The sequence below is a fragment of the Stenella coeruleoalba genome, assembly GCF_951394435.1.
Source record: "Stenella coeruleoalba genome assembly, chromosome: 12".
In the NCBI taxonomy this organism is placed as follows: Eukaryota; Metazoa; Chordata; class Mammalia; order Artiodactyla; family Delphinidae; genus Stenella; species Stenella coeruleoalba.
In genome coordinates, this window is record NC_137158.1 from 47,945,189 (window position 1) to 47,968,140 (window position 22,952).

Genomic DNA, 22,952 nt, shown 5'->3' on the forward strand with positions numbered 1-22,952 from the left:
AGAGAATTCTTCATTTCTTGTGTTGTTCATCATTGTTTGTTTGCTCTTTAGTTCTTCTAGGTCCTTGTTAAACGTTTCTTGTATTTTCTCCATTCTGTTCCCAAGATTTTGGATCATCTTTACTATCATTATTCTGAATTCTTTTTCAGGTAGACTGCCTATTTCCTCTTCATTTGTTAGGTCTGGTGGGTTTTTACCTTGCTCCTTCATCTGCTGGGTATTTCTCTGTCTTCTCATTTTACTTACCTTACTGTGTTTGGGGTCTCCTTTTCCCAGGCTGCAGGTTCCTAGTCCCATTGTTTTTGGTGTCTGCGCCCAGTGGGTAAGGTTGGTTCAGTGGGTTGTGTAGGCTTCCTGTTGGAGGGGACTAGTGCGTGTGTTTTGGTGGATGAGGCTGGATCTTGTCTTTCTGGTGGGCAGGTCCACATCTGGTGGTGTGTTTTGGGGTGTCTGTGGACTTATTATGATTTTAGGCAGCCTCTCTGCTAATGGGTGGCGTTGTGTTCCTGTCTTGCTAGTTGTTCGGCCTGGGGTGTCCAGCACTGTTGCTTGCTGGTCCTTGAGTGGAGCTGGGTCTTAGCGTTGAGATGGAGCTCTCTGTGACAGTTTTTGCTGTTTGATATTACAAGGGGCAGGGAGAGTGGTTTGTCCAGGCTAAAATCCAGCTGGAGGAGGTCATGGAGAGGACATACTGGTTGGATGGAGACGTGGACCCAGGCAATTCAGCAGCTCAACTATCAGGTTAGCGGAGGCACCTTCCACCTAAAATGTTTATATTACATTTTAATACTTTGTCAATACTTTTTCATACAAGTTGATTTTTCCTAAAGGAAGACTTAAGAAAATACTCCAGTTCTGGGATGATTCGATAACTGCTTTGAGAGTTAAGTCTTCTCATGCTGATCTGCTTGGCCATCTTTGTGGCTCAGTGAACTTCAGGGATGCTTAATTCCATCAACCTTCAAGTTCATGAGTCTTGCATGTGTTCTCCTCAACTGTCCATTGCATTCCCTTCCCTGAAGAATTACATTTACATTATTTTGTTTGTTTAAGGTAATTACTAATTAACATAGGCTTTCCTATATTTACATTTCGGTGAGGTTTAGACCTCAAAATAGCTAGAAAATAAAATATAAATCTGCTGTTCAAAAGGAAATTTTTAAAAAGCAGGTTCAGTGAGTGTGAATTTTAAAAATTGATACCAAAAAATCCCCAACTTTAGAAAACATCAATTTTATTTAAGTTAGTGGGTGAGCAAGTGATTTCTTTTAAGGAAGTAACTCAGGAAAGGGCTGCTAATTTTATTATAATAATATGATAGCCAGATCTGGTGGTTATTCTCTTAGGGATGTATCCTATGGCCTGCATTTAATATTATGAAAAAATATTAAATAAATATGTGTAATTTAACATGCAATAATGCAATGAAATAAACTCCATAAAAGGGGCACATACCACTGGGTTCCCTCAATGCTGGGGACTGTGGGAAATGAGAATATCTGTTGGGCAATGAAGCTGATAGGTCGTGTTGCTTGTTGGCCTGTGAATCTGTCCTTGTTACCAAGGAGGCCCCTTGTACATGCCAAGTCCAGTGAGAGCTCTACACACAGGGCAGGGATGCTGGGATGAAGACCATCCCATCCCCAGACTGAATTCCAAGGAAGCCAGGTGATCCTAGGGACAAGAGAGTAGCTGCCCAGCCGACCACTTTGTTTTTCATTTGGGGCTGAGAGAGGGAGGCAGGCCTGCATGGACCCTATAAGAGGTACACAGGGTGCCCTTTAGAATCACAAGGTGATTCTAGACATCACCCAGTCCAGCCTTTTCATTGTGAAGATGAATTGGGAAGCCGGGTCCAGAGCAGGGAGGTGACTTAAGCGCACCTGGTAGAGTTAGAGGCAGAGTCAGCATGATGCGCTAAATTGCTGAATTTAAATCCAGGACTTTTACAGCTAGCTCCTCTATTTTGTACCCTAAGCGTCTAAAACAGTATTAAGAAACCTTTTTAAGAAAATTCAGAAAAAATGAAAATGGAAGCTGTCTCTTTAAAGAGTACTAGCTTTCTCTTCTAATTCTTCTCTTTTTCCCCCAAAATCAAGAAGGGTAGTATCTGCATCAGTTTCAGCATTCTCATATTTCTTCTCTGTCATGAAATCCTCCCCCTTTTTTCACTATGATAGCAGTCATTGCAAAACTGACTCCCTTTGCCAAATCTAATCTAGTTTGGGAAGTATGAGCTCTCTACGTTAAAGATCACAAAAGCTCTCAATTTTATTGCAACCACATTAGTTGCAAAATACAGTTGGTCTCACTGGTCCTCCTAATATTGTAACCTAAATCTAAGGAAAACTTTCCACTGCAATAAGGTAAACAGTGTTGTCGTTAACACAAAGAGAAACTCCGAAGTTCAGTTATTGAAACACAATTTCATGAGCTGCTTTTCTCTTTTCGGCACTAGCCATTGCAGAGAAGCAGGGCATTGCTCAAATTTATTTAGGAAAAGATCCTCTTGGCCCCTCAGTCCTGGGCTAAATACCTAATCACCCTCCCCCATGGGTCTGTGCTCGAGGGGGACGTACGGGCCTGGGCACCCCGTGGAACAGTTGCACTTCTTCCTGCATTCCCACTTTCAACCACAGGATCCCCGGCTAATCAGAGCCTGCCAGGTACCCCTGCTGGGTTTGTCACACCAGCCAGCAGCCTTGGAGGGCTGAGCAGGTGCCAGCTGTTTGACCCTCTCAGAGGAGATTCAGAAATTGAGATGGAGGCCTTGGGCCCTGGGTTGCTCGTCATCACTCTGAGAACTTCATGAAGTTTTCTGTTTTATTCAGTGTTCTGTGGCTGACACTACCATTTTGGTTTTGATGCCTTGTTAAGTCTGATTTTAAAATGAAGCTATGGTATGGAAGGTTCACCTTTTCAAATGATCCTCAGTATGTATATTTAGTAAGAATGTAAGAAACTAATGTTACCTATTCTTGCTGAACAAGTTATCCCAAAACCTAGTGGCTTAGAATGACAGCCATGTTCTTTGCTGATGAGTTTGTGGGTCGGCAGTGTGGGCTGGTTGGTTCTTAAGCTTCCTTTACCTAGAATTGCGCCTGCAGCTGCAGTCGTGTGGCAGGTCATCTGGGGTGGGAGTCTCAGGTGGCCTCATTGACATGTGTGGCAGTTTGCCGGGCCACGTTACCTGCAGCAGAACAAAGCAAGCGCCAGGGCCCAGTTCAGAGTCGGTGTGGGAGGTGACCACACCCCCAGGAGGCGTTATTCACTGGGGAGCCATGAATGCTGTGAATTATCTCCCTTCCTTCCTCCCTAGTGGAAGGGTTCCCAGGTTCATCAGCATAAATAGAATGACTCTGATGTCACTCTGAGATAGTTAGCCAATAATTTTTTCCACCCCCTTCTACTTTTTATTTAAATGAATTATAATTTAGCCATGTCAGGGGTCAAATAGGGATCCTGAGCACAAGTTGTAACAAAATGTAGAAGCTCCCGCTATATTTTAGATGTATTGTTGAGCCATTTGTAAGTGAGATGTTGCTGTGTTTCAGACCTCTTTACTATGCAAAGCCGCCATCCATGCAGGAGTAATTGCAGATGAAGTGGGCGGTCAGATTGGCGTGCTTCTGCGCAGAGGCATGAGTCGATACGAAGGGATCCTGGCCAATGGTGTGCTCTCAAGGCAGTAAGTACTTACCTTTTGTTCCGAGTGGAAGGTAACCCCGCAGGCACAAGTCATCAGCTCACAGTCTGGAAAGGGCTGCAGGCATGTGATACCAAGGGCATGTCAACTGGGAAAAATGTGTATGACTGCTTAGAGCAGCATTTATGCTGTCAGTGTGGAAGACAAATGCAGCAATAAAAAAGCTCACCGACAAGTAGGTTAGAATGGCACACATCTGAAGCCCCAGGACAGAGGAGCATTCTACTCTCAGGTGCTCCAGGGGGAGGGGATAAAGCTTATTCCTCTCTAGTTTTTCCTGATTCCGTAAATTACTGATCATCACCAATATCACCAAAGATACTGAAGGAGATAAGGGACTGACATAAACCCAGCAGAACCACTGAACTCCCTAGAGGATCCCTAGAGACAGTCTCTTAAGGATGAATAATAGTTGGGAAGTGAATAAAAGATGGCTTTTTTTTTTTTTAACATTGTGAACTTCTCTGTTCCGTGTTATCCTCTGATCTTTTAGCTTCATAAGAAAAAAGTATGTCAATTGCTTTAAACACTTCAACCTCAGCTTTTAATGATTTCAGGTTTCCTCAGCTTCTAGAGTGGAAAACTAGAGCTGTTTGAACTAAAATAGGCCAGCCTTGTGATCCAGCTGTCCACCAGTATAAACAGGCAGCTCGGAGTGGTCCAGAGGGACACTCGCTTTGGAATGGCTGGCTGCCTAGTGAGGGAACAGTGCTCCTTGAGCCACTGTACAGTGTCCTTGGGGATTGGTTCCAGGACCCCCGTGGATACCAAAATCCACGGATGCTCAAGTCCCTTCTATAAAATGGCATAATCTTTACATATAACTATGCACATCCTCCCATGTACTTTAAGTCATCTCTAGATTATTTATACCTAATACAATTAAATGCTATGTAAATAGTTGTAAATACAATGTAAATGTTGTGTAAATAGGTGCCAACATGTGGCAAATTCCAATTTTGCTTCTTGGAATTTTTTTTTTTTCCTGAATATTTTCACTCTGTGGTTGGTAGAATCTGGGGATGCAGAATCTGCAGATACGGCTGACATATGCACGTGTATATGTACACACATATGTACTATTTCCATAAATAAAATTTTAAAATATATATACATGTATTATATACACTTACATACATGCACACACATATGTATATACATTTTTAAATTTTTTATTTTATTTATTTTTGGCTGCATTGGGTCTTTGTTGCTGCGTGCCGGCTTTCTCTAGTTGCAGCGAGCGGGGGCTACTCTTTGTTGCGGTGCACGGGCTTCTCACTGCAGTGGCTTCTCTTGTTGCAGAGCACGGGCTCTAGGCACGCGGGCTTCAGTAGTGTGGCACACGGGCTCAGTAGCTGTGGCACACAGGCTCCGGAGTTGTGGCGCACGGGCTTAGTTGCTCCACGGCATGTGGGATCTTCCTGGACCAGGGCTCGAACCTGTGTATTCTTAACCACTGCATACCAGGGAAGCCCTACATTTTTTTCACTTATGTACTTGCCTCAAACTCTTTGGGACATTAAAATTTATATCCTGATTTATATATTTATATCCTGATTTATAGTAAGAATGATTGCTTATGCACAGTAAGCTTTCAATGTCTGCTTGACTTTGACTTTTGAGGATGTTTCTTTTCTTTTTTTTTTAAATTTAATTGGAGTATAGTTGATTTACAATGTTGTGTTAGTTTCAGGTCTACAGCAAAGTGATTCAGTTATACATATAGTCATTCTTTTTTAGATACTTTTCTCATATAGGTTATCACAGAATAGAGTTCCCTGTGTTATACAGTAGGTCCTTGTTGGTTATCTATCTTATGTATAGTAGTGTGTGTATGTTCATCCCAAGCTTCTGAATTATCCCTGCCCCCCAAGTTTCCCCTTTGTAACCATAAGTTTGTTTCAGATATCTGTAAGTTTGTTTCTGTTTTGTAAATAAGTTCATTTGTATCATTTTTAAAAATCAGATCCCACATTTGTATCATTTTTAAAAATCAGATCCCACATATGAGTGATATCATATATTTGTCTTTTTCTGACTTACTTCACTTAGTATGATAATCTCTAGGTCCATCCATGTTGCTACAAATAGCATTATCTCATTCTTTTTTATGGCTGAGTAATATTCCACTGTATATATGTACCACATCTTTATCCATTCCTCTGTCAATAGGTATTTAGGTTGCTTCCATGTCTTGGCTGTTGTAAATAGTGCTTCAGTGAACATTGGGAGGATCTGTTTCTTTTTATGTTTTTTATTGTTTGCTCTATGGATAATAAGGTGCTGTTTCAGGAAGGTATCAAGCTGTGGCCTAGATTTGTTAGGTGCTGCTATCTCCAAATAGGAACGAAGAACTGGCCTTTGGCTTTAAATCTGTTTTTGGACTCTCTTGCTTATGTTTGAATACATTTGAATGCTTCTTTTGTAGAAAAATAGGATAGCAAAAAGTTTAACTTGTACTACTTGGATTTTATTTTACTTTTGAAGAAAAGTTATTTAAACTATTAAGTAAAAGTAGACATAATGTTCTCGATTCTGCTACATCAACTGGTCACTTTATATAACTTGATATTAAACTTTGATGCGAAAGTAAGAGTCCAGAAATCTAAACCATTAATGAATTAGGAAAAGTTTTGCTCCACATTCCATATAGTTATTTGAACTAACTGTCCGATTTTTGTTTTGGTGGAAGTAGACAGAAAGTCTAGAATTATATCAAGGCCCCTTCTCCCTTCTGGCTCTGTGGTTTGGCACCATCTTTTTGTACTGAACAGAAAAGAGTAAACTGTGTGCTCATACAGTCTCTTCCACTCGTTTCCATTCCCAGATCTTCAGGGAGCAGTTGTTTTGATCTGTGCTGTTTCGCTGTTGGGGAAGCACTGTACATGCGGTCATTGAACTTCTGTTCCCACACATGATTGTTTGGCGTTCAGGAAGAAACACAGAAGGAAGCATTGCAGCTGAGGAAGAAGTGGTCCCTAAAGTAAATATCTAGGGTTCTTCTGGGATTCATCCCGGGTCAGGTCACTTCCTTGATCTGAGGAGACCAGAATGGAATCAGGAAGAGCGGCTGACCTCACACAGAGGATGATGGCTCAAACCATCTGCAGGGAAGGCTTTTCTTTGTTTACCTCAGGCTCTTCCTGATTGCTTCTACAGCCCTCTGGGAAGGAAGGCTGGCAGTTCCTGGAATCTGATCGAATTCATTCACCCTAATGTGTGAATGCCTTAGAACCCCATTTTCCCTAGGGGGTTTTCAAAGAGGAAGCTTATTTACCTATAGAATTCTCTAGTGGTTGTATTTAATTAGCTTAATTGGGTGAAATGGAAAAACATATTCCAGCTGATAATAGAGGAAAGCCAGGCAGAGAGATCTTAGCAGCAGAACCTTACCCAGCATTTTCTTCTCAGGATGAACTCCAAAGCTAACCTTCTTTCCTTAACTTCTCTTTTTCAACAACAACAAAGTAAATGTTTTAATGTTTCATGGCAGTGGGAGTGCATTTAGGTGATCAGGGTTGCAGCAGTATTATTTGGGCTTATCTGGGCCAAACTTCAGGTGTAATACTTCGTGCAGGAACATTAGAGAAAATGCAAAAATCAGTCAAAGAGAGGCTCTCAAATCTTAACAAATTTAAATACAAATTGCAACAGTGTACACCTTTCTTTAAAGGTTAGGAAAGCTGGGTCCTCACCCCTGCCTGGCCACTAACTGTGAACTGAAGAAGGTCCCATGACCCAAGTGGGTCTGCATTTTCTCCTGTACGAAATGATTGGTGCCTGCGTTATATTCAGCACAGATTATAACAGAATCTTTATGTGGAAAACCAGGGCTTACAGAGTCTCTGCCTGAGAGTGGACAAAGAATATGAAAGAAAAACCTGTTACTTAAAAACAAAATGTTGCTGTGAAGGTGCTTCTGTCCAGACTAGTTTTGGGTTCTCTGTGGATTTCACATTTCAGTACCCTCTCTGTCCATTATTGCCACAATAATTCAGAGTTAAACATTTAAAACAGGAGTACTCTCAGATTGTAAAATAACTGAACATGACAGCGACACCTACCTTTTTTTGTTTACCTGTAATATCTAATGTAGTAAGTACGATGCCTATAAGATTAATCTTGAGAATTCCAAGTTTTCTATTCGTTCTACATATTGTTACAGCATTGAGTTGGTGAGGGATTTACAAAAAGATACATGTGATCTCAGGCCTTAGGAACCTCTTTTCCGCAGAAGGAGACAACTGCCGAGCAGGGCTGATTTGATAAGTTCACCAGGAGAGTAATACAAGGTACAGAACTGGGGGGTCCAGAGGCCCAGGGATCAATGCCAGATGTGCAGGCTTGTCTTGCAGCAGTTCAGGACCCGTCAGTGAGGTGCTCTGAGTTTTCTCCAGCTGCACCTTGTCATCCAGAAGCAGGAGCTGGTTCATGGTTTGGTGTCCTTGCTGCAGTAGGTAGGAGTGTGACTGGAGAGAGAGAGACCCGGGCGGAGGCTCTCTGCGGAGCGACGCTGCTGGGGCAGGACCCCTCAGGGAAGGAGTGGAGAAGTCTGTAGGAAAGGCAGCTAGACTGACTTGCTCGTTCTTTTAAAAGTGATCAGGCATCTTCATGTCTCAGTGGTGCTTGATTGTTGAAGCGAGTGGGGCACTGTAGGGGTGCCTTCTGAAGCAAAGGAAGTGTTCAGGGCAGTCATCCTTTCTGTCTCCATCACTACGTAGTCATTAATTGGGATTTAAGTGTGTCCTGGAGACTGTATATGTGCCTGTTCCTTCCCAATACAGTGTGTCGTGATGGAAACAGCACAGGATTGTGACTCAAAAGCAGTATCTCGAGTCCTGGCTGCTTCTCACCTCTATGAATTTAGGAAAGTTGCTTACCTTCGAAGGGCCTGTGTTTCTTGGTCTATGAAATACCAATGACAGAGATAATAACAGTAGCCTTGCCGGGTGCTCTGAGGACCTCATGGGGTGTGGGAAGGCTCTGAGCCCCATCCTATAGCGCTGTACCAGTCATTAAGATCCAGTTAAGCAACTAACCTCCTCATCTTTGTGTTTATTATTTCAGTGGTTCCCTGTCAGACAAGCGATTTCTGTTTACCTCCAATGGTAAGGATCATGCTTTCCTTAAGAATTTGATATTTTAAAATCTTCAGGGGTAGTTTATTCTTCCATACCCCTCAGATGATATAGGTTAAAAGATTAATTTTTTCTTTTCCCCTCAGGTCATGTAGCACCAAGTATGCTGTGACTTAAAAAATACATCAGACAATAAACCCAGTTAACATTAGGAAAAAAAATATTTTTCTTTATAATCTAAAACTTTTGCCAGAAAAAATGAAAATTTGAAATGACAGTTAAGATAAATTCCTTTATGTTAGATTTTAACAGAAAAACCTTTTGAGCAGTGCAATCTGATTTGTGTGTATCTGGAATGAAGTTATTGAAAATGAATAGCATAAAGGCTTTTTAGCCCCTGTCATGGAATACGTTCTGGGGAAATGTTCTCCCTCACATAAAATAACATATTTCAAGGAGAACAATACAAACATGTCTTCTCTGTCCAGAAGGAGGACTGGCCTTTATCTGCAACCTCCACATTGTCTTGGACATGGTATAGTTAAGCTCTCAGGGGTGATGTTGGGTACAATTAACTGATCTTCAGAGCACCTGACGTACCTGCTCTTCAAGGGTAGAGAGCGTGGAGTCCTCCCTCTGATCAAGTGAGAAGAACCTCAGCATTTTCAGCTTTTAGGACACCTTGTACTTCGTTGAAATTATGGTGAATTTAGATTAGAAAGGAAAATCTACAGTGGGGACAAAGAGATGTCACTTATAGGGGATATAAGGTCCATTAAGAAGAAAAGCAGCAATAGTATCAAGATACCACAGCACCAGCGAGTCAAATGCAAGTCTGAATCATTAAAAAACTAGTAATTAAACAGTTGATTCAATATCAGAACGGAAGTAAATCAACCGAATAATTCTAGGTGAAACGGGGTGCTTTTTTTTTTTTTTTTTTTGGTTTTCATTTTGTGTCTGTATCTGAAATATTTCCCTGCCCTTTTTGTCTAGGTTGCAGCAGATCCTTGAGTTTGGAAGCTGACCGGCAAATCAGAGCTTCTTCTTCTTGGGAGTGGATCAATGAGACTGGAGATCAGGTCCGTTGGTCTCCTGGCCAAGCCCGACTTCAGGACCAAGGCCCGTCATGGGCTTCGGGGGACAGGAGCAAGAACCACAAACGAGAGTGGCTGAGGATAGATTTGGGAGAGAAAAAGAAAATAACAGGTACTGAAACGAGTGCAGTTTCACAAAACAAGATGACTTGCAGTTGAAATTATGTTTTGAATTTGCACAGGTGCCCCCACCTCAGAGTGCTCCATGTCTTTTTTTTTAATCTTTATTGGAGTATAACTGCTTTACAGTGTTGTGTTAGTTTCTGCTGTACAACAAAGTGAATCAGCCATATGCATACATATATCCCCATATCCCCTCCCTCTTGCGTCTCCCTCCCACCCTCCCTATCCCACCCCTCTAGGTGGTCACAAACCACCGAGCTGATCTCCCTGTGCTATACAGCTGCTTCCCACTAGCTATCTATTTTACATTTGGTGGTGTATATATGTCCATGCTACTCTCTCACTTCGTCCCAGCTTCCCCTTCCCACCCTGTGTCAAGTCCTTTCTCTACATCTGCGTCTTTATTCCTGCCCTGCCACTAAGTTCATCAGTACCGTTTTCTTAGATTCCATACATATGTGTTAGCATACGGTATTTGTTTTTCTCCTTCTGACTTACTTCACTCTGTATGACAGACTCTAGGTCCATCCGCCTCACTACAAATAAGTCAGTTTTGTTCCTTTTTATCGCGAAGTAATATTCCATTGTATATATGTACCACATCTTCTTTATTCATCTGTTGATGGACATTTAGGTTGCTTCCATATCCTGGCTATTGTAAATAGTGCTGCACTGAACATTGGGGTGCATATATCTTTTCGAATTATGGTTTTTCTCAGGGTATATGCCCAGTAGTGGGATTGCTGGGTACTATGCTAGTTCTATTTTTAGTTTTTTAAGGAACCTCCATACTGTTCTCCATAGTGGCTGTATCAATTTACATTCCCACCAACAGGGCAGGAGGGTTCCCTTTTCTCCACACCCTCTCCAGCATTTATTGTTTGTCGATTTTTTGATGATGGCCATTCTGACTGGCGTGAGGTGATACCTCATTGTAGTTTTGATTTGCATTTCTCTAATGATTAGTGATGTTGAGCATCCTTTCATTTGTTTGCTGGCAATCTGTATATCTTCTTTGGAGAAATGTCTGTTTAGGTCTTTTGCCCATTTTTGAATTGGGTTGTTTGTTTTTTTGATATTGAGCTGCATGAGCTGCTTGTATATTTTGGAGATTAATCCTTTGTCAGTTGCTATGTCTTTTTCAAAAGTAACAAACCTTCACATTGTCTCTGTGGGAAGAACCTGTATGCAGGGGGTAAGGATGGATGTGTGGGTGAGAGAGCTGATATCTCCACGCTGAAACCTTTTTATGGCATATTGTCAGTGTGAAAACACTCATCTGTCATCACGTTTCTAAATGCAGATAAGAAAAGCAGGCCTGTAAAATGATTTGCAATTTCAAATGAGAGGGAAAAAAAGAAAAGAAACCTGAAGTTATAATACATGTTGTATAACATATTTTTTAAACTAACCCATAAATAATATTTTCTTATAAGGAATTAGGACCACTGGATCCACACAGTCAAATTTCAACTTTTATGTAAAGAGTTTTGTAATGAACTTCAGAAACAACAACTCCAAGTGGGAGACCTATAAAGGAATTGTGAATAATGAAGAAAAGGTAAGAGACACTCCGGAGGAGGGAACTGAGTAGGAGAGTGGGCCTCCAGATATTTTCATCAGTCCATCAGTGTGTTTCCAAAAACAGATGCACAGCATCAGATTACGCAGCCTTTGAGTGCAAAGCCTTGGATCTTCAATATCAAGCATGTCTATAAAAAAAGCAACAGACATAGAATCCTCACTTTGATTTCATATAACCAGGTGTGAGTAGATTGATAAAGACCTAGAAACGAATAGAATCTTCAGGTAAAGGTTACCTGTTCCTACAGGTGTTTCAGGGCAACTCTAATTTTCGGGACCCTGTGCGGAACAATTTCATCCCTCCCATTGTGGCCAGATATGTCCGCGTTATCCCCCAGACGTGGCACCAGAGGATAGCCTTGAAAGTGGAGCTCCTTGGCTGCCAGATTGCACCAAGTAAGACTCAGGGTGAGTCAGTGAGTTACTGGATTCTGGTCACCTCCTTTCACAAATTGTTGTTATTAATGTGGTTTCTCTAACATCTCTTCTCGCTCAGGTAATGACTCATTGGTGTGGAGCAAAACAAGTCTAAATACTGTTGGTTCAACTAACAGAGAAGATGAGACAATCTTAAAACCCGTCCCCTCTGAAGAAATGCCCAAAGGTAGGGCAGTTATCGTTTTGCGGTTTCTTAAGGAATATAACTTGTACTCCAGCCAATAATATGGTAGCTTCAACAACATTCTTTGTTTCTGTGTCATATAAGTGTCTGGGGGCAGATGGTCCAGAGATATCTACACATGTGTAAAATAATATATGTCCACACTTTTCATTACACTATTGTAAGTAGAAAAGGACTGGAAACAAACACATGTGCCCTTCAAACACTATGTAAATCCTTTATAGAAAAATAAAACAATAGCACATTCATACCATGGAATACTCTACAGCCATAAAAAAGGAATGTGTTAGTAATATAGAAAGTTCTCTGAGACACACTGACAACTTAAAAAAATAAGCATGGTACAGAACAGTTTACATAGCACTCGACCATGTGTGTAAAAGGTGGGGTGATACAGCACATATATATATATATATATATATATATATATATATATATATATATATATATTCATCTCAGTATACCTGGAAAAATGTCAAGAAACATAATTTCACATAGAGGAAGAACAGAGGTGGAAGGGAGACATTCCATTCCATACCTTTCTATACTTTTTTTTTCCTTTGCGGTACGCGGGCCTCTCACTGTTGTGGCCTCTCCCGTTGCAGAGCACAGGCTCCAGACGTGCAGGCTCAGCAGCCATGGCTCATGGGCCCAGCCGCTCCGCGGCATGTGGGATCTTCCCGGGCTGGGGCACAAACCCGTGTCCCCTGCATCGGCAGGCGGACTCTCAGCCACTGCGCCACCAGGGAAGCCCTGAATCCTCTTTTTGCTTTCCAGTATCAGTAAATGCCTAGCATGTATTCTTGTCCCCCACATGTTAAACCACTGAGGACCTTTCAAATCAGTATTCAGTTTTAGATCATGAAATTTGGTTGCTGTTCATTTCTGCTGTAATATGATGTCTTTTCCCCTTCTTAGGGTTAAACGTCATAACTATTGTTACTCCACTGGTGCTCCTCGTCCTGCTGGTTGCTGGAGTGGGAATCTTTGTAGTCCTTAGAAAGTATGTGACTTCACATTTAAAAAATTTTTTTCTCTAATTATGTAAACAGTCACAAAAGTTTACTCTTCGTATGTTCATGTGTAGAAAGCAGCATTACTTCTCCCAAGATAAATGTGAACTTCTATTTTAAAAACAAGTTGGATAGAGGTAGAAAATATCATGTATTATTTTATGAACAGTACTTATCATTTAGAAATCTTTTCAGTGGGATTTTTTGTCTTGATAGGAGGAAGAAGAAAGGAAATCCTTATGGATCAGCTAAGGCTCAGAAAACAGGTTGGTTGAAAAAACTATCTACAGTTTTATTCTGTCCTTGAGGAAGGGACAGAATCTTCTGATTAAAAGCATGATTAGGTGTTTTTAATTAGCAGATCCTGATTAAAACCCACACTTATATGGTTTAAGAAATAAGATCTAATAGCTTTAAGTTAACAAATCTACCCGGAAGGAATATATTGTATCCTGTCTCTTAATTCAGAACCTTCATAGCCAGTTTATTTTTACTTTTGTTCAACATCATCCCATCATTTATCAAAATTAATTATTTTTTTTTGGCAACTGGAATTTACATCACCACGCTGCCTGTCACCAAGGAGAAGTTATAAAATCCCCATCTGTGAACTGGACATTGCCCGGCACTCCTAGCATCTTCAGGCCTCCACTGTATTTTTCATTCTAGGGAAGGACTAGGCAGGGCGGGTTTCAGAAAATTCTTAGGATGCCCAAGCAATGAGTCAGCTTCAGTCGAGAGAGAGGGCAGAAGGGCAGGACCCCTGAGAATCTCAAGGACCACCTGGGACTCCACCTCCCTAGGCTCTAAACAGCCAGCTGCATTGACCCCTCACGGTCACAAACACCATGTCAGTGCAGATTAGGGAAAACCATGCCCAGGTGGTCTAACCTAGGGATAATCTGGGACCTGATGGGTACATAAATACATTTTACCCGCAGAGTAGAAAGCATGGTTGGGATGGTGTGTGCTGTTGTTGTTGTGACCTCATCATGCTGTGTCCACCACACACCTGGAGAGCTGTAGTTGTGCATCTGTCACAGTCAGCTGGCAAAAGGCAGCCTGACCTCTGACTTAACCTGGAACCTATGGTGGAGTAAATGTGTTACACTTCTGAGAGATTAGTTTGTTTCATGTTATCTTTATTCCAGACTGTTGGAAGCAGATCAAATATCCCTTTGCCAGGCATCAGTCAGCTGAGTTTACCATCAGCTACGATAATGAAAAGGAGATGACACAAAAGTTGGATCTCGTCACAAGTGATATGGCAGGTAGGTACCAAGTCTCCGTGACCAGGCTGTTAGCCAGGAGGTGCTGCTTATGGGAGAGGGGAGACCAGGAAGAGAAATAAGACCGAAATCTTTTGTTTAGATGGGGTCTAGTAAATCAGTAACGTGTGACGTTTCCTCTCTGTGCTCTGCACAGAGTTACAAAGTGACACTGAAATATTTCCCCAAAAGCCCCATCCAGCCAAGGCTCTTACACCTGCAGGGCCTCTAATGACACCCAGAGCAATGGTCCTGAAGTACCAGTGAAACCTGGAAGCCCTTAGCTAATCTGTTTTTGTTACTAAGGTTTTGATTAAGGCACTAGGAAAAAGGGACTAGAAAGATGAATTGAGCATAGCTCCTGCCCTTGACGAATTGGAGGGAGGAGATGAAGGAATCTGTTAGAATGGCCTCAAGGTCCCTGACAAGCCATTGTTGAGAGTCAAGCTTCTCAAACGATTTGTGAGGAAGGATACAGTTTTTGCCTTTTATTTCTTTAATCCATCAAGGACTAAAATTTTTGTAAAATACAGTATAAATTAGTAAATGAAATGTTTAAAAAGACATAAAATACAAAGCTCTAATTTTCTAATTAGATTCAAGGGGCATAAAATCACTCTCAAATTGCTGCAAGATCTGAACACTTTCTATCCATTTGTGCACTTGTCTCTTTACAGATCTGTCACAAACAGTTCTCAGACAGGTAGGCATCCACAGACCACTGTGAGTAGCACTGCTCTAGCTTTTTGCTACTCAGAGTGTGTTCTAAGGACCGGCAGCAGCATCTGGGAGCTTGCTAGAAATGTGGGCTTTCAGGCCATGCCCCAGGGCTACTGTTATATATGAAAGTCAGAAAGGTACCAATGGAAAGGCTGCTTGGCCTGCTTCAGGGGCAAAGGGAGTAATTCTCCAATCAGAATCTGTCTTCTTGTTCCTTTCCTCGGACAGTTCAAGCTCTGCCTTGGGGATGAGGCGAGGAGAGTGGAGAGCCCCTCTCCTTTCATTCTCCTTCAGCTTCTGGTCCAGCCTCTTCTCCTTCCTCGCTGCGTGGTCCTTCTGGGCACCTGAAACATGCAAGGCCCCACTCTTGCCTCCACTCATCTGCAGTCTCACCCACTACACTCCAGAGCTCCCGGCAGAGCCATTCCTTTCCTTTTAATCTGCTCTGCAGCTCACATCCAGACTTCCCTCCCGGTCCCCAGTAAGTCAGTAATTCTTGCCTGCTGGACATCATATCCTGCAAGTGTCACCAGGTCCTCAGGGGATCCAAAATTGAACCCATCGTTCCTAACCCTTAACCTATGTGCTCTGTGCATTCCTTTTCTAAGTGGCTTCTGAATGGGCATCCCAGTTTTCTGGGCTTAATATCTGGGAGGTGTCCTCTTTGGTCATACCCTCCCTACATCATTGGTGACAAATTCCTCTGATACCTGTCCCCAAAGTGTGGCCTTTCCAGAGCTGCTGCCAGTCCCCTAATTTATGACTTATATGTCTCATTTCTCTGCTTTTTACTTTTTGTTTTTTTTATCTTTCCCTCTTCAGTCTCCCTCCACGGTTACCTCTTCTGCCAGTCTCTAAATTTAGAATCTTTGTAGGTTTCTACAGCGTTAAACCAAACTTCCTAGCAAGGCACTCAGTGCCCTCCATGATCTAGCACATGGATAACAGCTCACACTTGGGACATGTGTTCAAATTCTTGCCCCACTGGCTGCTACCTGTGTAATCTTAGAAAAATTAATCTCTCTCTGCTTCAGTTTTCCATTTGTAAAAGGGAATAATGGTCCCTACCTCATAGTACTTTTTTTCCAGAGGATTTAACTAATTGATATCTTAATGTCATAGAATAGTGCCTGGCACCAAGTAAGGACTCAGTAAAGCTTTGAGCTTTATCCTTATCATTAGCCCAAAACCTATTACTTTGGTCTTCATAGCCTATTAAATTCCTCCATGTCCCTCATGCTCTGGCCACATCACACTCTGTTCATGTTTGTTTAACAGGTTGTTCAATCACTTTTCCCTTTCCTGACAGTGTTACCTCCACCTCCAAAACGTGGCCTTTCAGGAGTCAGCCTAAGAGCTCCCCGTGAGGTTGTTCCCTCCTACCCCTAGGTGTGGTTAGAGGTTAGCTCCGCCTCGCTAGGCTCCTCGGAGCCTTGAGGCTTCCTAAAGCACCTGTGTAGTTATGTAAACCCCTAAGTGTGGCGTCTGTGCCTTTTACATCTTAATCTTTCTCTTCCTGCCCGGTACACGTCAGGCCCTCAGCAGATCACCCCCTCTAGATAGCCGGTTTGTGGGTGTATGGCGGGGGGGGGGGGGGGGGGGGGGGGCGGGCGGGGAGTGCACAAACGTCTGCCCTTTGGGTTTCAGATTACCAGCAGCCTCTCATGATTGGCACCGGAACGGTCACCAGGAAGGGCTCTACCTTCCGGCCGATGGACACCGAGGCCGATGAGGCGGGGCCGGACGCCGAGGCTAGTGGCCACTACGACTGCCCCCTCCCGGCCGGCCGCCACGAATACGCCCTGCCCTTGACCAACCCCGAGCCCGAGTACGCCACGCCCATCGTGGAGCGGCACCTGGCCCGGGCTCACACCTTCTCCGCGCGGAGCGGCTACCGCGTGCCGGGGCCCGGGCCGGCGCACAAGCACTCCCTCTCTTCCGGCGCCTTCTCCCCGGCCGCCGGCTACCAGCTGCCGCCGAGCCCCGCGCCCGCAGACCCGGGCTACGACAAGCCCAAGGGCGGCGGCGGCGGCGGCTCAGCCGCGGAGCGCGCCGATCCCGCCTATCAAAAGCCGCAGGTCAACCCCGCGACCAACGCTGCCTACTTGGCCCCCAGAGACTGCCTCAGACCCCTCAACCAGACGGCCATGACCGCTCTGCTGTGAACACACTGTGAATGAAAGCTGCTGTGGTACTGAGCTCCGGGCTGTGCGCGCGAGAGAGAGACTGAGTGAGTGCGCGCGCGTATATGGTTTAACAGGATCCTGCGGTGGAGTCGTAGAGGCACCCCCCCCCCCACCCACCCACTGTTTACAGAATTGTGCAGCTGGTTTTGTCCTAACCCTTAGGGCGAGCGTCTGTTGGGTTTTATGGGGCTAGAAAAATGAAAGTTTTCAGATGGCATTTTTCATTTCTCTAACTGTGATACCGAGCTGCTTCGGTGTAAAATGTGCAATCTGTACAGAATTGTATTTAACAAGAATTAAAGTAACTTAAGTTTGCTTGCGCAGATTTTGGTTCTACATGGAGGTTATGTAGGAGAATGCAGCTGTTGCAAAAACGTATATAAGAGTATGTTCACTTTTTAAAGATATTTTATCTGATAGTGTGTTAGCAGCAGGTCTGTTTAAACTTAATCTTGTTGTTATTATGGCTCATTTCCTTTCCTTTGATATCGAGAACTAAAAGCATTGTTAACAGTCTTCTCCTGGAAGGAATGAAATTACTTGAAGCAAGAAAAGCACACCAGGGTGGTTGTTTGTTTGCAATTATGACTGTAGATTAAAAAGAACAAACAAACAAAATACACCACCTCAGCAGCTGCCAGTTCCTTAGACTCCACTTCAGGTGGGGATGCTCAGCGCCTGTGAAGGTGTGCAAGGTGCAGGGGGTCTCTGGGGCCTGCAGAGGCCTCGCTGCCCGCAGCCTGTGCGAGCAGGCTCCTGAGCAGCTGGCCTTCACACTGCTCGCTCACCTCAGGCCTGGCAGATACTTGCTTTCACATGCAAGTCTGCCTTTTCAAACTGTCTGCAAAGCCAAATGCTGAGACTTAACGGCAACCAAAACTGCTCTCTCAACAAACTGAATGAAGGTGGCACAGCAATTACGCTGTAAATTACTGTGTCGGATGCTTTTGTACCTCAGATTAAAAATATTGCTGAGGTCAGACACCCACACTTTTCATGACTTTCTTCAGAAATAGCACATCGTACTCTGAAACACAGAGAAGTTACTTGACGTGTTCTTACAAAAGTGACTGAGGCCAAATCTACATAGAGCTTTTCTACTGAGATGGTTGGAAACTGAACTAATTTTGTAAGAAAAAATTTCCCCTCGAGTATGTGTCTGTAATTCCAGATTAGCCCAGACTTCAGCTGTACCTCATGTTCAGTGGTTTTTACCTGAGTTTGCTTTGTGAGTTCATGGTGGGGGGATTTAACCTCTTTTGCCAAAGAGGAAAGTGTATGTTTGTTTGTTTTAATAGAAAATGTGGACCAAAAAGATCCTTTCCCTAAAAATGTATTATAATCCTATTTGCATGACTGACTTTCTGTGAAACATAGATTTTAGAATACTGAGGTGCTGGAAGGTCACAGCAGACTATCTGTGGTTATTGTGGAGGTTAAACCATTTACCTTGTGAGTTTACATGGTTTTCTACGATTACTAATTGCAATAAACTATGCCAAACCAACGTACATACCCCAGTCTCTCACTGGTGTCCTGCTTGCTGGGCTACTGAAGGCACTTGAGGCTTGCTCCATAGAAGTGCAAGTGGTGCAGTGGAAGGAGCATATCTGGCTTCCTCTGGTTGGTCCTAAGTTGGAACTGGGGACAAAAATTATGGAAGCTGTCAGTTATTAATAAAATCTTAGCGATTTGGGGTCGATTGTTTCATGCTTCCTGGATTGTTACAAAAAGTAACAATCTAGTCTACAACTTGTAGACTTCCTACAAGTCTGACTTACAGCAGGCTGCCGGGTTCTGGGCTGGCGACGATGGATGATGAGTTGGTTTCCCGTGCTTACCGCTGTGCACTGCCAGCCACAGTTCCGTTTTTCCTTATGGTGTGGCCATGATCCATTTGTATATTCAGTTGGTCACTACATAACCCTAAGCCTCAGTTTCCTCATGTGTAACAAGGATGTGAATGTGCCTTCCTCCAAGGCTTACAGATAAGAATTAATTGTGACAACATTTGGGCTGTATATATTTTTAACATTAAAATATTAGTCCATAAAAACAGACTTCTTTATAGTGGGGCTGTGTCCATCTATCACATTTCTTCCCTGTATACATGATCTAATCATGACAGAAAGTGGGAGAACAGGACTTTGTTTTGGAACACCGCTTCCTCAGAATGGCCTACTGTGTAGCCTAGCATGGGCAGTGGAAAAGTCTGTCTGATACACGCAACACAGCCAAGCTAAACTAGAGGATAAGAGCAGGAAAATACTGTTTTTCTTTTCCACTGTTCTGCAACGTTAGCACATAAGATAAGGCAATTGTCTGTTTTTCTGTTATCAAATCCTATTGGGAGGCAAAGATTGCATTCTGTCACTTTTTACAATTGTGGTGGAAACACATCTGCTCTGACAGACAAGACTATGCAGTCCACAGAGGCTGCTGAAACTGTGCTCTGGGTTCTACTACTATGATTTACACTTGCACCAATATTTATAATCAGCCTACAAAACCTCTGGAAAGGATGCTAGAGATTTTTCTGTGTTTATCTTACACTGCTTTAGATTCTTAGCAGAAACTAAAATCAAATTTATATTATATGCACAACTATAGACACCATGAATAGCCTTTCATAAAAACATCACCACAAGGTCTTTCATAAATACATACATCAGTTCAGCAATCCAAGTATAGCCACCAGCTTGGCCTCACTATTCTCAAAATGCTTCTCCTGCATTCATTCATGCACCAAATATTTATTAAGGTTCTGAGAGCAGTGCTCATCCTGTACTTACTTGAGTTAAGAGAGAGCACATGCCTAGGCTCTTGCCAGGAACGGGGAGGAGCTGAGTCCCACTAATGAGAAGCTAGGGTTGAATACAGTCCAGCTAGCAGTCCCTCCCCAAAACACAGCCCATCCAGTCACCCAGTGCCCCTCTCAAAGCCACACTGCTGTGTTCATGGCCCGCTACACATCTCTCATCTCCCACTATGGGTCTCTTGCCCAGCCTCTCCCTATTTTGGGAATAAATTCCCTTAGAGGCTTTAAAGATTTCTCACTCTGCTTTTTGGTATTCTGCAATTTTACCACTTTGTGTGGGGCTATAAATTCATTTGTATTCACTTGGGACTTGTGCTTCTAGAATCTTAGGATTCATCTTTATCAACTGTGAAAAGTCTCAGCCCCCTTTTTCCAATACTACTTGCCTCTTTGCTGTTCTCTTTATTCAGTCCTGGAATTCCTGTTGGATGCTCATTGGACCTTCTCATTCTATCCCCCAGGTCTCTTCATCCCTCTTACTTTCCATCTCATTATCGTTCTGTGCTGCGTTCTAGGTAAATTCCTGAAAGACAACATGGCACAGTTGTTGAGTGCATGGTGGACAAGGCACCAGAACTTCTCTGCACCTGTTTCCTTGCTTGTTACCTGGGGGAAAAAAATACTCTCCCCCTACCTATGGCTGTTATAAAGATTAAATGAAGCTTTCAGAGCACCGTCTGGCCCACATGAAGCACTGTATAAGATTACGTATTACACTCCAGTTTACTAATTCTCAGTTCTGCTATCTAATCGGCTGTTTAATCATTGAGGTTTTAATGTCAATTATAAAAAAATTTCTGGACGGTCTGCTGATTCTTTTTCAAGTCTTCCCTTTTCTACACTGTCTTGGTATTTTCTTTGGCTTTGATTCTTTTAATCATTTGAAACCTACTAATTTTACATTCTCTTTGATTTTTCTGTTATCTTCATCTTATTTAGAGTAAAAGCCAAAGTCTGTGCAGTGATAAGGCTCTGTCAACACTGTCCAGTAAAACTTTTGCAAGAATGGAAATACTCCCTGAGCTGCTCAGTAGGGTAGCCACCAGCCACCTGTGTCTATGGAGCACTTGAAATGTGGCTGGAGTGACTGAGGAATACATTTTTAATTGCTGAATTTTCATTTATTTAAATGTAGATGGCCACATGTGGCTACTGTGTTGTACAGGACAAATCTGTGATCTGCACCCGCCATCATGCTGTCACCTCTCTGACCTCATCTCCCACTTCTCCCACCTTGTTTACCCCATGCCAGCCACGTGGGCCCTCTGGCTGTCACCTACACGTGCACTTGCTGTTCTCTTCCTGGGAAGCTCTTCCCCTGGATGGCTGCACGGCTTGTCCTTTTACCTCTGTCAAGTCTGTACTCCACTGAAACCTCCACAACCTCTTCCTTCCTCTCCCTGGCAGAAAACTGCACATTTCTCCTCTAACATATTTTCTATCTCCTTTCCTACTTTACTTTTCTCCTTAATGTGTGTCACTAATCCGGCACAGTTTTGTTTTCTTGCTTATTATCTGACTCTGCCACTAGACCACATCCCATGAGGGGAATGACTTTTACCTGTTTTGTTCCCTGCATACTCCCAGCACTTAGGACAGTGTTCAACAAGTATTTGCTCAGTGAATGAACAAGCAGAAGTTCTTGAGGCTCTGTCCTGTTTGTTGTTTCTACCGACTCTTGTTTGTGATGGTTTGTGTCTTTGTGTGGTCTCAGACTTTTGATTGTGAGCCATCCCTCAGCAGGGCTTTTTCCTCCTTGTGAAAACTTCATGACAATGTCCTTTCTGAGGGGTTTCGAATTTGTATCTGTCAGGTACACCAGGTAGGTCTGCCAGATAAAATACAGGATACCCAGTTAAGTTTGAATTTCAGATAAAAAACAAATAATTCTTTAGTTCAAGTATGTTCTGTGCAATGGGACAGATTTATACTAAAAAAGTATTCATGTCCTTTAACTTTTATTTGCTAAATCTGGCAACCCTAATACCAGGAGTATCACCCACCCTGCACCGGTTTGTATTTTAACTTTTGGATTGGCGGTTCCTAGACTATACTGAAAGTTTAGACCCAAGCCTGTGTGCAGCACAGCCCCCTGGTTTTAATTCCTCAGGGGAGACTGCCCTTGTCACCCAGGGTCATTCATTCATCCTTTGTTGTCTTATTGGGCAGATTTTTTTAGGTTCACTCTTTCACTGTTCCTGCCATGCCTAACCCCAAATCTTGTTTCCTATCCCTTCCTGGAGGTTAAATACCCAGCATCTAAGGAAATGAAACCCTCCCCAACCCCAGGATGCCCAGAGCCTCAGCTCTAGTCAGTGCTTGTCACTCTACTTGTCAGTTTCTTCTTTGATTCTGATACCTGGGTATTTCCCTTTATTTCTTAAGATTAGCTGGGCCTTTTAAAGAATTCTGATTTTATTTTACTCAGGAATTCATAGACAGTTTTTCTTATCTAGTCTGCCATCTTAGAATAATACCTCCCCAACAGACAGAAGATATCATATTTTTTGCAAATATCACAGGCTTTAGAACCATATAGAACTCAGGTTTAACCTGGGATTTAATCTTTTTAAATACATGATTTCAGGCACATTATACTGGTGTTAAATTAAACAAGGAGGACATGAGACTGATGTGGCTCTAATGCCATGGCAGCCTAGGTAAGCAAACCAAAATCTAAGCCTGTAAATAACTCAAGGTTATGAAATGGAAAGCTAAGGACAACCAATCACAAATA

General features: G+C 42.8%; 2 protein-coding genes across 7 annotated transcripts in view; one reads left to right on the top strand and one right to left on the bottom strand.

The window, feature by feature from the left end:
• DCBLD1 (discoidin, CUB and LCCL domain containing 1) overlaps positions 1-18,017 on the top strand; it is a 67,927-nt gene extending 49,910 nt beyond the window's left edge. The window contains exons 6-15 of one of the 4 annotated variants that reach the window (XM_079939160.1): positions 3,555-3,688; positions 8,774-8,814; positions 9,781-9,993; positions 11,441-11,565; positions 11,837-11,996; positions 12,085-12,192; positions 13,129-13,213; positions 13,440-13,489; positions 14,375-14,494; positions 16,859-18,017. In XM_079939160.1, the coding sequence (XP_079795286.1) occupies positions 3,555-3,688; positions 8,774-8,814; positions 9,781-9,993; positions 11,441-11,565; positions 11,837-11,996; positions 12,085-12,192; positions 13,129-13,213; positions 13,440-13,489; positions 14,375-14,494; positions 16,859-17,376 (1,554 nt within the window). In that variant the 3' untranslated portion in view covers positions 17,377-18,017. The remainder of the gene's footprint in view (positions 1-3,554; positions 3,689-8,773; positions 8,815-9,780; positions 9,994-11,440; positions 11,566-11,836; positions 11,997-12,084; positions 12,193-13,128; positions 13,214-13,439; positions 13,490-14,374; positions 14,495-16,858) is intronic. The other 3 variants (XM_079939158.1, XM_079939159.1, XM_079939161.1) reach the window with 3 other exon arrangements.
• The window catches only part of GOPC (golgi associated PDZ and coiled-coil motif containing), a 71,448-nt gene continuing 57,825 nt past the window's right edge, over positions 9,330-22,952 (bottom strand). Inside the window, exons 10-13 of one of the 3 annotated variants that reach the window (XM_079939164.1) lie at positions 21,777-22,043; positions 20,602-20,738; positions 18,914-19,038; positions 9,330-9,512 (exon numbers count right to left, since the gene is read on the bottom strand). The gene's annotated coding sequence lies outside the window, so the exon portion shown is untranslated. Of the gene's footprint in view, positions 9,513-14,581; positions 15,556-17,451; positions 19,039-20,601; positions 20,739-21,776; positions 22,044-22,952 lie in introns of those variants that run through there. The other 2 variants (XM_079939163.1, XM_079939162.1) reach the window with 2 other exon arrangements.